General features: G+C 40.7%; 1 protein-coding gene across 1 annotated transcript in view; it reads right to left on the bottom strand.

The window, feature by feature from the left end:
- The window catches only part of cntnap2a (contactin associated protein 2a), a 214,228-nt gene that overhangs the window by 107,056 nt on the left and 91,907 nt on the right, over nt 1-15,265 (bottom strand). Inside the window, exon 15 of the mRNA XM_030756212.1 lies at nt 13,382-13,466. Within this exon, the coding sequence (XP_030612072.1) occupies nt 13,382-13,466 (85 nt within the window). The remainder of the gene's footprint in view (nt 1-13,381; nt 13,467-15,265) is intronic.

Below are 15,265 nucleotides of genomic sequence, written 5' to 3' on the forward strand. Positions count from 1 at the left end.
ATCACAAATGCACAGCCAGTGCAGTAAAAGCATACCTGGATAGAAAAGCACACAATGTAACGCTATCAGTCACGGATCGGCCTCCCCAGAGCCCAGCCCCGAACATTATTGAAGCAGTGTGGGATCATCTTGACAGAGAACAGAACAAAAGGCAGCTAACATCCAAAGGAGAGCTTTGAATGTCCTCCAAAGAAACCTGGAGAACTATTCCTGAAGACTGCTTAAAGAAATGACTAGAAGCCTAAGAGTTCAGACTGTGTTTAAGAATAAAGTACTCGTGCCAAATATTGACCTTCAAGCTCATTAGAATTGTGCAAACTCTGTTTTTGCTTTATATACTGTATTTCCATGTATGTTTGCACATGTTTCAATACACTGCTAAAACTATTTCCCATTTTCCTATCTAAATATAAAGAAATGAGGGGTGGCTCAAGACAGTGCTGTAGCTTTATTGCCTTTATCAAACATGCACTAATGGCTATGATAGAATTTTTCTTTTTCATTTAAGCGCTAACACTTTGTAAAACAGGTCAAATACATGTTGCGTACACCGTGGCAACAACAACATATCATTATCAACACTGCAGGATTGTAGAGAACGATCGACTTGAACGACTTGTTTAATACCTCTGCAGAAGTAATTATACTGATGCTGAAAGTTTTGTTGATGATTCTAAAGTGTATAAATCTACACAGAAGGATAATTATATCCAAGTTCATCAGCAGCTCATAAAACAGCATCTGTGTTGCTGAGGCAATAATGGTCTATCTCACATGATAAGTGCTGAAAATACTGAATAATGACCACGGTAGGACGATGGCTCCAGCACATTGTTTCATTTGTTATGTTTTTACACTCACTTGACAAACATCTTTTCTTTATTCCCTATGTTTCATTTTTCTCATGCTTAACAAATGATTACAGTGGCCAACATACAGTGATTATACATTTTGTGTATATTTAATAGGTAACAATAACATTGCATTCAAAATATTTAATATATTCCTTTGAGAAACACACTCAAGCTCTAGAGCCATGAAAAATGAGAATTTCCCAAAGGAGATCAATAAGCTATCAGATTCATTTTATCATCACTCACTATGCTTATATCACAAATCTCACATACTTGAATTCTAACCATGTAGAGCTTTTTTCCTTCAAGTGGATTCAGTTGCTGTCTGACAACAATCTCCACCCAGCATCAACATCAAGAGCATGGACATCCACAGCAGAGCATTGCTGTAACTCATACACACACAGAAAGAGATACACACACATTTCTAAATGTATCCACACTGAATCGAATGACTACATTAAAATCCTCACCACATTAGGTGTATCAGCTAGAGTGCCTAACAGAAAATACACATACTTTAAACACTTTAATATATGCAGCACTGGCAATTCTTCTTTAAAAAAGAAAAAACAGAAAGCCCAATAATAATACATAATGTTAGATTTGTTGAAAGCTCTGCATTAATGCGTGTCTATGTTAATTATATATGTGTTGTGTGGTACCCCTGTATAAGCAGTGCCTAAGGCCCAGCCTTCAGCACTGAGCATTTTCAGATAGGTGATGAGATAAAAGGCGAATAAATATATGGGAGATGGAGAAGAAAATACATAATAGAAATGAAAAGAACGAAGCCACAGGAAGAAGACAAAATAAATATAGAAATAAGAGAAGACAAGCTTTGTGTGGATGTTTGTAATCAAGTGATGCAACATCCATTCCACACAGTTCCACATTTAGTTTGTGCCCTTGCACATTTTTGACCTTTCTCTTGTGTGTTCTGTATTGAGTGTGTGTTGCTGGCACATGTTTTTGAGTAATAAGCTGTTTTCTGTGAGTTAAGCAACAAGGTGTGCAGGTGTGCAGAATATCTATTATGTCACTTTTATTAGAAAGATTCATGTTTTCAGACTTTTTTTTTTTTTTTTTCTCTCTCGATAGCTTTATGCAGCTTGCAGCACACTCTCAGCAGTCATCCCTCCTACTGCACCTCAACTGGAATACCGTTCAGTCCCATAAGACTATTAATAAGTTTGCCTTCCAATGACTTCAAATGCACACAGTGGCATTAATAAAAACCATTAGCAAATTGTTCAAAGTATTATGTGCTGAGTGCTGCTTTTTGTTTATAGATAATGGACTCCCTCGCAGGCTCTTTATAATGGGGGGATGTCTAATTTTGGCTGAAAAGAGCAATGGCAGAAAACAACAGTCTGCCTGCATTGTTTGAACCTGCTCTGCAGCCAGAGGTGCAGCGTTTTAAAACACAAGGATCTTTTAAGGCATGTGAGAAACATTTTATGTTAAAGGCGACAGTTTGTTGTGATTTGGCGCTATATAAATAAAATTGAATTGAATTGAAAGGTTCAGTGTGGATCTTATTCATGCATGTCCAAAACTGAGAATTAAAGTCAAAGCAACCATTATGGTTATGGCTATATCCTGTATATATTTTTGAGCTTTGTATTGCAGTCATGTATAGCTTTAACATTAATGAGACAGAAACTTCAAATGCAAGTTTAATCTGTGAAGGACAAGATGGTATTAAATTAAATTAAGCTGTACTATTAATTATGCCCCCCCCCCTTTTTTTTAAATAAAGTATGGATTTAAAAGCGAAAGTTAATGGAGGACTTAGAAAGAATTAGGAAATCTGAAAAAAGTTGCCACTTTGAACTCTCATTCATTGTATACTTTCAGTTCCAATCATGCAAACATGCAACATTTGCTTTTAACCATTTATTCACAGATGTAGCATTTATAACTGCACAATTAACCACACAATGTGAGTGCCTGGAAAGAATAGTTATTCCAACACAGCAGAAGAGGAAGTGGAGGAGCACGATGTTTAAAGCACCTGCACAACACTCGAGTTTTTTCTTTTTTCAAATGATTCTGATAAGTCGATATACTGGCTGTCTCAGTTTTTATTCACAGCTCCTTATTCAAATGTGTACACCTGACATCTGAACAAGGTTGGAGTATGAGAGTCAAGGAGCCTGCGCACTGTGTAATATTTTAACCAGAATGTTTTTGCTTGTCATTCTGAATTACAAATGAATAAACATGTTGCAAATAAGCACTTCAAAGGGCTACCTTTACCTCTGAGTGTGAACCAGTCTAGAGCAAAACATTACCGAGAGCAGCCCATACCATTTGATCTTTGGTTGTGAAGCAGAGCACTAATTTCAGCTGCCAGCAGCTGCAGGTGTCATATTGTGCTGAGGTAAGGACCCAAATGCAGAGAGGCAGAGATCAACGGAAAGCGAGGTGTTTATTAAGCAGATAAAAGTCCAAAAATATTAAGCAGGCAGGCAGACAACAACCCAATGTGACAAGCAACACGGGCAAGCTGAAATTTTAAATGAGTAAACATATAGACACAGAGGGCAATCAGGGAGAGTGGAAACACCTGGGTAACAAGAAACAGTAAAATAAAAGGCAAGACTCAAGAGACAACAAACTATCAAAATAAAACAGGAAGCAACTGACTAACCATAGAGGCAACACTTAAACTTGACACCAAAGGACACAAGGGGCAAGGCTATGATAATAACATGAGGGACTAAGCTGAATAATAATGAGAATAAACAGGTACTGACACAAAGAATTAAGGCTTGAGATACTAAGGAATGTGAAGCTGAAATATAAACAATAAACAAACTAAGGACTAAATAAATCATCAACAAGAATTAAAAGTCTGAGAAAACTTGAAAGCTTAAACACTCTGGGTCCAAGACCCATGAGCACAGCAGTGGGTACCGCAGACAGATTCCTTTCAAGCGAAAAATAGGAAACTATATAAAGTGTTTATAAGAACACCAGAACAATTTCCTTTAAATATTTGACATTACTGATTAAGTCAGAGAGATTATTGCACGAATAGTAAACACCCAAGTTACTTTGAGGTTTAAACACGGCAGCCCCCACCAGTTAGAGCTGTTCTGACCTCAGCTGTGAAACAAATTCTCAGGACAGACTGGTGGTCACGGTGGATCAGTGGACAACTGCACAGGCTCCATCAGGGAAACGGATCAAGGCCCAACGCCATCAACACCAGACTTCTGTAGATCTATGCCAACCAGCTCTGCTATGCACCCCAGCAGCTGTTCAACCTAAACTTGTGTCTGGAAAGAGTCCCAGACTATCCTTGCCAAGTGCCAACTGACCCTCCCCCCCAAAAAAAACAAACAAACAAACAAACAAAAAAACAAAAAACAACAACAACAAACTACAGACCAGAGGCCTTAAACCTTTTGCATCAAGAAGACATGGCACAGTTACTCCTGGCACACCTCAGCACCCATGTGAGCCTCCTAGTGGCCCCACTGCTGTTTGCCTACCAGCTCTTGGCTGATTCAATCATCTACATGCCGCAGAGGGCTTGTTCCCTTCTGGACTCCTGGACAGGTCAGGCAGCACTGTAAGAATTATATCCTTCAACATGTTCCAGCCTAGACTGCTAAGGAGGAAGCTGGGAGAGATGCAGGTGTGTGCCCATCAGATAAAATGGATCAAAGCCTATCTGACAGGAAGACCACAGTCCATGCGAATTCAGAACCATGAGACAGCTGTGTTCAACAGAGGCGTTATACAGAGGATATATTGTCTCCCTTCCAGTTCATAATCCACACCTCTAACTTTAAGTTCAACTCCTGGTAGACAGAAACAGAAATACAGGGGGAGAGTAAACAGTTACAAGAAGGGGTAGGGGATGAACCACGTATAAAGTAATCTGGCCAAGATCAGTGATAAGGACAGATATTTATAGGTGTCACAACTGATTCTGCTCATAGGGCTGGTTCCCTTGGTGATGCCTGATTTTCTGTGTGGGAAGACAGTAGGTCTATACAGTTTTCATTTTCCAACCAAGTGTCTTCTCATCTCTGAGTCTAAACACAGACATGTGCATGTGCACAAAGGCTTCAAGTTACCGTTTTGCTATGTGAAACTGTCAGGAAAAAAAATGCCATCGTTATTGAGAAGAGCTGATAAGCATGGGGCTGTACTATTCTCATGGACTCTGTAACACAGAACTGGCTCTCAGCCGGAATCAATTCTCATTTCCCATCCCTATTCAGGGTGCTGGTTGTGGAAGTAGGCTGCTACCACTCATCTCATACGAATGCCTGGGCAAGCTGGAACAGCGAGAGCAGGCAATAACTAATAACTGAGAAGTGTGAGGATTTTCAGCGTCCACTGCAGTATTCTTCACATGCTCTTCCAGTCCGTGGTAATGAGTACATTCTTCTGTGCTGCTGGTGCTGGGGAATCAGGATGAATGCTGATCAAGTGAAGAAAGTTAATCAGGAAGCCTAACTCTGTCCTTGGTTCTCCCTTGCACTCTCTGCAGGTGGTGTTAAAGAGAAAAAAAAAAAACTTCAAACTGAGAACTATGATGGATAATTACTCCCACCACCTTGAAAACAGAAGGCAGACTTTCAGTTTGAGGCTGATGCAGCTCTGATGCTGCAGTAAGTCTGTCTTTACAGCAGTCGATACACTGTTTAACTCATCCGATATGCGACAGATCACAGCCATATTGACTCTGCCTACAGCTTGGACTGGTTAAATTTAGCTAAAACTGCGACTGTGCACGTCCAGAGCAACATCTCCGGTAGTCCAATACCAGCAAAATGATTTTTCTTTTTTACATCCATCACATTTGTTTGTTTTTAAGAAAACTCCTTGCCACTGCTTGCACTAATGCAAATGGGTACAAACAAATGTATGTGCAATGAAATTGAAGTCATATTTCTTAATGGTTACTTATTTTTTTGTCTATACTTGTATTACAAAAAATGTGTTTCACTATTGGGAAAGCTGAAAAGAGACTATTTGTCATGCTGGGTAACTGCCAGTGGGCAGCAGGTACAGAAAGATTATTCTCTGGCAATACTAATGATAACACATGTGGGGAAACACACACACACACACACACACACACACACACACACACACACACACACACACACACACACACACACACACACACACACACACACACACACACGCACGCACACACACACACACACACAGGTAATGATGGGAAAAAGAAATACAGACTTTAAAGGTACATAAGACATACACATCAATGGCTTCATAGCAGCTGGTGTTGCCTTCACAGTTCACATCAGTTACACTGCACATTTACCACAGCTACACATTTTGGTTGTCACTAAAAGATTCGACCACCCATGGGACTCTGTGAGTTTGTGTGACTGAGAGACCGCCGGAGAAAACGACAAGCACAATAAGACAGAAAGAAATATGGAAGAAGAGAAAAGTGTAAGAAATGAAATAAAAGACACGCTGCTCTTGCAAACACCTTATTACTCCAGCTTAATGTACTGTAAAGTGTTAAACTATTTTCCTTTTCGACACTTGCACCTGCCTGGCAATAAGCTGTAAGTGCTGGACTCAGGTAGACAGACATGGGCGGAATAAGACGCATGACTCTGTCAACACAACATATGACAGCATTATCCCGGGCAATGACGCATTACCAAAGCGACAGCAACCAGAGAGCATGCGTTATGAGATGTAAACGATCTGGGCTCCACTGTGACAGATCACGCTTTATTGCCATTTCTTGTAAAGTCTCTCCCTCTAAATGCCACTTTGATACCAAAAAAAAAAAAAAAAGCTCAGTCCTGCACATCATCACACGCACGGCTGTTTCCTATTAGCAAATCTTTTACCGTCATCATAGATGTCTTCAAGAGTTTCAGGTTTTAACATATCAGAAAGGTGTGTGAAATCTTTCAGGGTAATTCCATCTGTTAATTTGCTGTGCTATATAAAGTGTGTCTTATCATCTGAGTGAATACGCTCACCCCCTGCCTACAATGAGCGCGGGGGGCAAAAAGCTGCATGCAGCCTTGAACTGAGGTAGATTCTTATCAGTGCAGTAAAAGGGGGGTGAAGTTAGAAATGATGATTTAATGTTAATTAGCATCTTGTCTTCAGGGGATAAGAAAAGCGAGGGCAGGAAGAAACCAGCGAGACGGGGAGCAAGAGAGCAGATGCCTGGGGATCCTTGAGACAGTTCTCCTTTCTCTCCTCTTTCACTCTATTCGCTGCTTTTTTCTCTCTCATACAAACTGACTTGTTGCGGCGGTGGCCTCCTATAACAGTACCACGCTCGAATTCAGTGAGCTCTTCAGAACAACCCATTCTTTCACAAATGTTTGTAAAGGCAGGCTAGGTGTTTGATTTTAAACACTTTTGGCAGTGGGACTGAAAACACCCGAATTCAAAGATTAAGTGTGGTGCAATACTTTTTTCTCATATAGTGGCTAAACCAAGACAAACCTAACCAAAAAAAGAGACAAAAAAATGTTTTGGATTCACAAACAAAACTTTTTTTTTTTTTTTCCAATTAATGTTTTTCTTTCTATATAGAAAAAATTGATAGACTTTGGCTTGACTCTCTCATCAGGGTCACTGTGAAAAGTGTTGCTGGAGCTTTAAATTCTTCAGACCTCTTCCTCTGCTCTGCTCTCCTCTATGCACTTTGGAAGTGTGGGAAGTAAATTCTCTCCCGTTAAAGGCCACCTTGATACAAAAAAAAAAGGCTCATCACACACACACACTGCTGCTTCCTGTTAGCACATCTTTTACCATCATCACAGATGTCTTCAAGAGTTTGAGGTTTTGACATATCAGAAGGGCATGTGAAATCTTTCAGGGTAATTCCTTCTGTTAATTTGTCGTGCTACATAAAGCCTAACTTTTGCACGTCGGGCTCAAGTGTGTCTTATCTGAGTGAATACACTCACCCCCTGCCTACAGTTGGTGTGTGGGGGCAAAAAGCTGCATGCAGCCTTGAACTGAGGTAGATTCTTATCAGTGCAGTAAAAGGGGGGTGAAGTTAGGAATGATGATTTAATGTTAATTAGCATCTTGTCTTCAGGGGATAAGAAAAGCAAGGACAGGGAAAAAAAAAAAAACGGGTGAGACAGAGAGCAAGAGAGAGGATGCCTGAGGATCCTAGAGATAGCTCTCCATTCTCTCCTCTTTCACTCTATTAACTATTGTTCTCTCTCATTCCCTGACTTGCTTCTTGCCTTGAGTGCTTTCACAAATTAATGACACTGTAACCAGAACATTAGTTGAGTAATGAAAGACGTGGCACAATCGGGGCAGAGCGTGGGCACAATAGGCTAATAAAAGGGGGGGTAATAGAAGAAATATAAAGAGAAGTTAAAGTTAATAATGAAATAATTCCAAACAGTTACAATCCAAAGACAAGGTCCCTGTGGACTATGTTCTTCTTTTTTTCATTAGTAGTAAAACAGCTAAATAAATATCAATGTGAATGTGCTGACATTAAAAGCCACTCTGTGTGGGAGCCAGAAGCATTCACTATAGATTTGTTAAGAATTGCATATTTTCCAATAAAACATAATGAGTGACAAACTTCTAGTACAGCTGGATGCAAGCTGACCATTTTCTCCTTTCACAGCAGCGCACCGCCATCAGGTACCTGTTATTTTAATAGGCATGAGAGCTTAAGGGGGAAGCGAGAGAGAAGGAGGGAAAAAAAACCCAAACAAACAAAACCCCAAAACAATTGTCACTGCTGAATTTGTAAAGGTTAATGATGAACATCATAAACCACAAACAAGAGAAAAAAATAAACAAGTGGTTAACCAGATCTGCAGAATAAAGTCATTAGGGTGTAATGCAAGACCTGTGAGAATGTGTGTGAAGATGCGTGTGGGATATGACAGTGGTTGGCTTGCTGTTACTTGTGCGGCAATAATTGAGACCAGAAGTGCCCAAGGACTGGAGTGTAACAATACATACAAACAGCTTCATTATCCTGAACTCCACTCATTTCTCATCTCTATCCCACCCTGTTTCTTTTTCACCTCCTCCTGTGTCCCTGACTCTCTCCCGGTTTGTCCTGTGTACCCTTTTTAGTACCAAACCAAAATTTCTAACCTGCTTTTAATGTAAAGCTGTTACAAACTTTACATCAGAAGTCTGCCCGCGTAGAACTATCAAAACCTGCTGTTGTGGCATAGATAGAGTCACTGTGGTGCACATATTCATTAAAACAATGATAAGGTAAACCTAATAAAGTCAAATAAATGTGTTTACTTTGAGTGTTTTTGCCTCAACTGCCAGCAAGTGAAGCACTTTTTAATGTCCTTGTCAAACACCTGAATCAGTATCCTTGCTTGCTAAAGAACAATAATTTGGCTTGACGTGTGAGTAGAGTATAAACAGAGCAGGAGTGACAGTTGCCCCCCCTTTCTATTTCTTCAGCTTTCTTCTTTTGCTTTGATCATTGCATAAATGTTTCATCTTTCCATGTATCTACTGTATACAGCGACTTTATCAGCTGCTTCCCCTCCACTTTAGTGGCGTGTTCCATCTTCACAGGCTAGAAGTATATATGTTATAATAAGTGCATTTCTGCTGCCAGCTTGGCTGGAGATCAAGCCAGCACTTATTCATACAAGCAAAAAATGTGAATGCATCAGTGTTGCCTCTGCACATATCAGACATTTCTGTCTAACAACACAAGAGGGAAGGCAAGAGTGGTGGGTCAGAAGATTTGCTGAGTGAAGAAACATGCTACATACACTACGTGGACAAAAGTACTGGGCTACCTACACATTACACCTGCAGGAGCTGCAGAACCATGAAAGCATGTGCCACGAAGCTCCTGGCACACTTTTTTTTTTTTTTTTGTGCTGATGTTAATGTCAGAGGATGTTCACAACACTTTTGCGCACTATGCAAACCTGCTCTGTAACCTTACGTGGTCTGGCACTTCATGGCTGAGGTGATACGTAGGACCAGTACAACGCTCGAATTTAGTGAGATCTTCAAAATGACCCATTCTTTCACAAATGTTTGTAAAAGTAGACTGCATCGCCAGGTGCCTGACTTTATACACTGTTGGTAGTGGGACTGAAAACACCTGAATTCAAAGAGTGAGAGGTGCAATATAATATTTTTGCCCATACAGTGGCTAAACTAAGCCAACCCCCCAAAAACAAACAAACAAACCAAAACCCCAAACAAACGAAGATAGACTAGTATGCATTTTACAGAGGTATGATCATCCTTAGCATATCCATCCACAGAGAATTGTATTTATACCCCACTCCCATGTCTACTCTTCCTTCCTGTTAATAGGGAAACTCAGGGTTTAGTTCAGGGAATCTCCTGAAGTAACAGATAAGCAGTCGGGCTGTCCTTGAGGTCTCCAAAAAGACAAAACTGAAGCTGGCCAGGCCATCATGCTCAACAAAAGCTCCTCCTAGCCTCACCCTTTAGACCTCCCCTAAACAATGAGACCTCACAAAATAGAAGAATGAAAAGAAAAAAAAAAAACACTCACAACAACCTTAACCACATTTTAATTGTGGCTGTCCCTGCAGATATTACAGAAAGAAAGAAAACTGAAAACATTTGTACTCATCTTAAAATAAAGGTACCATATTCTGTCTGGTTTACAATGAATTTTTTGGCAATTGCTCTTTTCAGATTACATTAAACAAGCAATGTAATAAAAAATATACTAACTGTAAGTGTTGCTGAGATCTGTAATGTGTTACTTTAAGGAACAAAAAAGCTGGTGAAGGAGCAACAGCACTAAAATAAAAAAAAAAACCCAGAGGAATGGAAATGCTTTGTATGTTAAAGACAGCTGTGCAGCACTAATACACTTCAGCAAATGTTTTATCTAAACTCCTTTGTAGGTGTGAGTGTGTGTATCAGAGGGAATTACGGATGTGTTTTTATCCATGTTTCCATCTACACAAGAGCTTGTTTGTGGGAGCCCTGCTCTATCGGTTGTTTACAGATTGTTTGTGGTGAAGGGAGTGATACTAAATCATTAGTGAAGGGTGCTAATTCTTATCTAAAAGCTGTGATTCTAACACTAATGGAAAAAAAGTGTTCAACGCCGTGAGTGAGAAGATCTGGGCAGAGAGGTGGGATAAAGGAAAAGTAGTTTTAAAGAGGGAGGGAGACAATACTGTGAGGTAAAATTGGAGGTGAAGAATGAGGAAGAGGCACAAATGGAGACTTTAGATGTTAAATGGGGAGAGGGGGAGAACAAAGAGAGAATAGGGGAGATAAGCATGAAGGAAGTGGAGAGAACAGACAGATAGAAATTGATAAATGTGCATGCAGAAGATTATAGGGAGCAGTGGGGGGAAAAATGATATAGAAGAAGGACCGAAGAGGAAGGAAAGAAAACAGAAATATTGCTTTTGTCTATGTATGTGTGTGCTGTGTATGTATGTGTGTGTCTTTGTGTGCCACTGTACACATCAGCATCTCCCATTATTGTATCTCCCCATCCTGCGATTGAGCGGATGTTAGAGACAATGAGTTTGCAGATGTGTTTGAGCAAGAGAGAGGTGATAAAAAATGATAAAAAGGACAGAATAGGTGCAAGAGGTGAGGAAGGGGTCAGGCAATTAGAACAATTACTGCCAAGGATTCAAATTAAGGGTGTCACTGGTGGCAGAATATAATTCCCATTTAACGGTTCGTTTAGCTCCAAAATGCCAGCCCTCGTTTAATAGATGAGATCTGGATGGGAAAAAAGTGGAAGTGGAAGAGTAGCAAGTGTGTATAGTGACGCGTGCATGTGTGCTTGTGGTTCACAGTGGAAATGCTGTTGACAGTGTAATTTGATGAAAGCTGACAGCTAATTTATGAAGCATATTTTTGGGTAAATGATTTTTCCTGGTCCTACTTTCTCTGTCATTCTAAACTAGTAATTGGATTTCCCCTAACTTGCAAGGTACTGAATTAGGAGTAAACTAGTTACTGGCTGTCTGTGTGTGGTTGTGGCAGGGTATGTGTGTTCACACCACAAAAAGCTCGAGAATTAAAAAAAAAAAAAAAGAGAATATTAACAAAGCATGGGTTTTTGCGTGTGTGTGTGTGTGTGTGTGTGTGTGTGTATACTATGTTTGTAGATGGAGGTGCAATCTTAGAGAGCAGTGGAAGTTAATTGCAAAGTTTTGGTCTGCTGCACTAATACCCAACTATTACTAACCACCTTTTGCTTTATTCCCACTCAGTCAATCAAGGACCATGGACACAAATATACGCATCAACACACACATACACACACACACACACACACACACACACACACACACACACACACACACACACACACACACACACACACACACACACACACATCAAACAAACTTGACATCCTCTACTTCTATCTCAGGCCCTTTCTGTCTCGTCTCACTTTAATTGCTAGGAGTGTCTTGTCTTTATGAAGCTATTCCCTTAGGTGGGTCATGGTGTTGCAAATGTGAATGCCTGTGTGCGTGTGTGTAAATGCATGAGTGCGTGTTGGCCAAAGGAAATAGAGGGAAATTCTAAATGGAAAGCTGTTCTGACAATGGCAGCAAGCTTGTTATTCTCAGTCAAACAAAACACCCTGCTCTGTGAATAATACTATGCACACCCACACACATGCGTGCGCATACACACGTGTCCACACACACACACCCAGCGAAATATTAGGCTAAATACAAACATGGAACAAAACAAGAGTAAAATGTTGCTCCCTTTGTGTCTTCTGTCACCACCAGAGGCAGCTGCACAGCTGTGAACCCTCCTCGTGTTGCATAGAGGCTATTTAGCTGTTTAAGCTGTTTAAACGCGGCTAAACCGAGCCATGACACAAATCAAATACATCTAATCCAGGACAGACCTTAAACAACTAAACTATGTCACAAGCCAGCCTAACTAATATAAACCAAACTGACACAAAACCCTACCAGGCCTTGCTCAGGCGTCGCACAGCCAAACTGACTGAGTCCAAACAAATCTAATGCAAATGAGTGTAATCCAAGTTAATCTACTCAGAATGAGCAAAGCCAGAACACAACTCATTTTCAGAGGTCTGCTTCAATTGTAACGTGTGCAGTTCTATTGCTGGCTAAAAAGAGGGAAGAAGGAAACACTTCAAACATGGGTAAACCCAGTCTAGGCTATCTTGCCATGGTGCTGGACAGCAACCAGTCACCAGAACAGCTTTAAAGCTCCTAGGACTAAATATTGCACATGTCTAGTAGTCAGCCTGTGGGGTGGCACAAAATCTGTAATGGGTCCATGTGATAAAATCCCTCTTCATAAAGACCCCTATTAGAATAATCTTCAGTCTTTATGTATCTTCAATCATTTTTCTCCCATATGCAGCATCCTCAGACAGAAGCAGATGGGAAGACTCTGGTTTGATGTTATGAATTTTCCATCTGACATAATCTGACTATGTGGTGAAACCCAAACGGATCGGAGATCTGTGTCAGCACTGTCTGCTCGTGTTTGAGTCAGCGGTGAATAAAGATGCCATCCTCAGCCTTTACCTGGAGTGTTGAGGAGTCTGGACATGCGACAGCTGTAGGCGATTTGCTGCTCACAGTTTTCTGCACTGGTGGTGATGGCTGTCACCTGGAAACACAAGCACAGATATATATTTTCATTTTATCTTCTTCGACCAGACAGATCCATTTCATGTAAGAACAAATTATTGAACTGCGAAACGAAAGAGAGTGCGCTATAAAGTTGTTTTAATCTTGGCTGAAAATGGAATAAGCAGCCCATACAATTTATGACGGAGCATAATTTGAAGGATATGGTTCTCAAACCATGTAATGTCATCGTCGTCGTGTACATACTGCAGGCAAGAAGTGCTGTCACTTCCTACTGGGATGTTGAAACCTCTGAAGTTCACACACAGTTTGCTTTTGACTGTGAGTGACAACTGCAATCTATAATCACTCACCAAAAAGATTAAGATATTGACTCTTGAATGTGAGAGCAGATTTATGTAGTCTGAATTGTATGCAGGTGAAGCGCAGCAGGCAGGTGATACAGGGATGAGGCTGAACACTTATGTTATTATATCACAGCATGTTTGAAAGAATGACTAAACACAGAAAGTGCTGTAGCTCTGGTTGTATTATACTGCAATTAGCAAGTTTGTCAAAACACAAAGTTTGTCTAACTGTGTAGCATAAATGTTCACTGTGTTCTAAACCCAGGACCTTTGCTGTCAGTGCTTTGAGGCACCAGCTGCAGGAACAGTGGAGGCCAAGAGATAAAAATCCTCTTAAAGAGGAACAAAATCCTCATTTGGAGGTTGGAAGTCACAGTTTTGCCAGTCAGACGACCGTGGATTGTCTCCCAATTTGGAGCTCAGTGTATCTGCATGACTTTGTTTTCACTTTTACTTTTGCTTCCATTTGTTTAGGCACCAAAAAGTTTTAGAAGAGGTTGTGGCTTCATTTAAACCACAACGTTTCACAGCATTAACCTTGCACGCTGAAATGACGCTAATCCAGTGTATTTGTATATGATGCCACGGGGTCTTTTAACAGCGTCTATAACTGACAAGTTGGGAGTGAGACACAAAAAGACATCAGCAGCTTTGACAAAATCCACAGTATTTGATGCCCTGAAATGTTACCGCGGTGAAGGAATTCATCCTGTGTGTGTGTGAGATCGTCACAAGAACCATGGAGAAAAATGGGAGCTCACAAGCGCTAACTGTGGTTTCAAGTCTCTCAATATATGCTCACCGGCCATTTCATTAGGTACATATGTTCAGCTGCTCAAACTGAGCGCCAGTTCTCTAAGCAAAAATGCCTCGTTGATGCCAGAGGTCAGAGGAGAATTGCCAGTCTACTTCCATGTGCTAGGAAGACAACAGTAAGTCAAATAACCACTCATTACAACCAAGATACGCAGGAGAGCATCTCTGAGTCCACGACACGTTGAACCTTGATGCAGATGGGCTGCAGCAGCAGAGGACCACGCTGGGTATCACTTCTGTCTGCTAAGAACATGAAACTGAGGCACTAATTCACACAGGCTCACTAAAATTGGATGACAGAAAACTGGAAGAATGTTGCCTGCTCATAAACTAGTGGTGGTGTGATTAATTTGGGGATATTCTCTTGTCTTGTTTTGGGCCCCTTAGTATTAAGTGAGGCACTTAGTCACCCCAGTGTCTGAGTGCCTACTTGAATATTGTTGCCGACCATATCCATCCCTTTATGACCATAGTGTACCCATCTTCTGATGGCTGCTTCCCACAGGATAACACACCATGTCACAAAGCTTAAATCATCTCTAAGCAGTTTCTTGAACATGACAGTGAGCTCACTGCACTCAAAAGGCCTCCACAATCACCAGATCTCAATCCAATAGAGCACTTGTGGGATGTGGTGGAAAGGGAGATTCACATC

Source organism: Archocentrus centrarchus, chromosome 20 (genome assembly GCF_007364275.1).
Source record: "Archocentrus centrarchus isolate MPI-CPG fArcCen1 chromosome 20, fArcCen1, whole genome shotgun sequence".
Classification (NCBI taxonomy): Eukaryota; Metazoa; Chordata; class Actinopteri; order Cichliformes; family Cichlidae; genus Archocentrus; species Archocentrus centrarchus.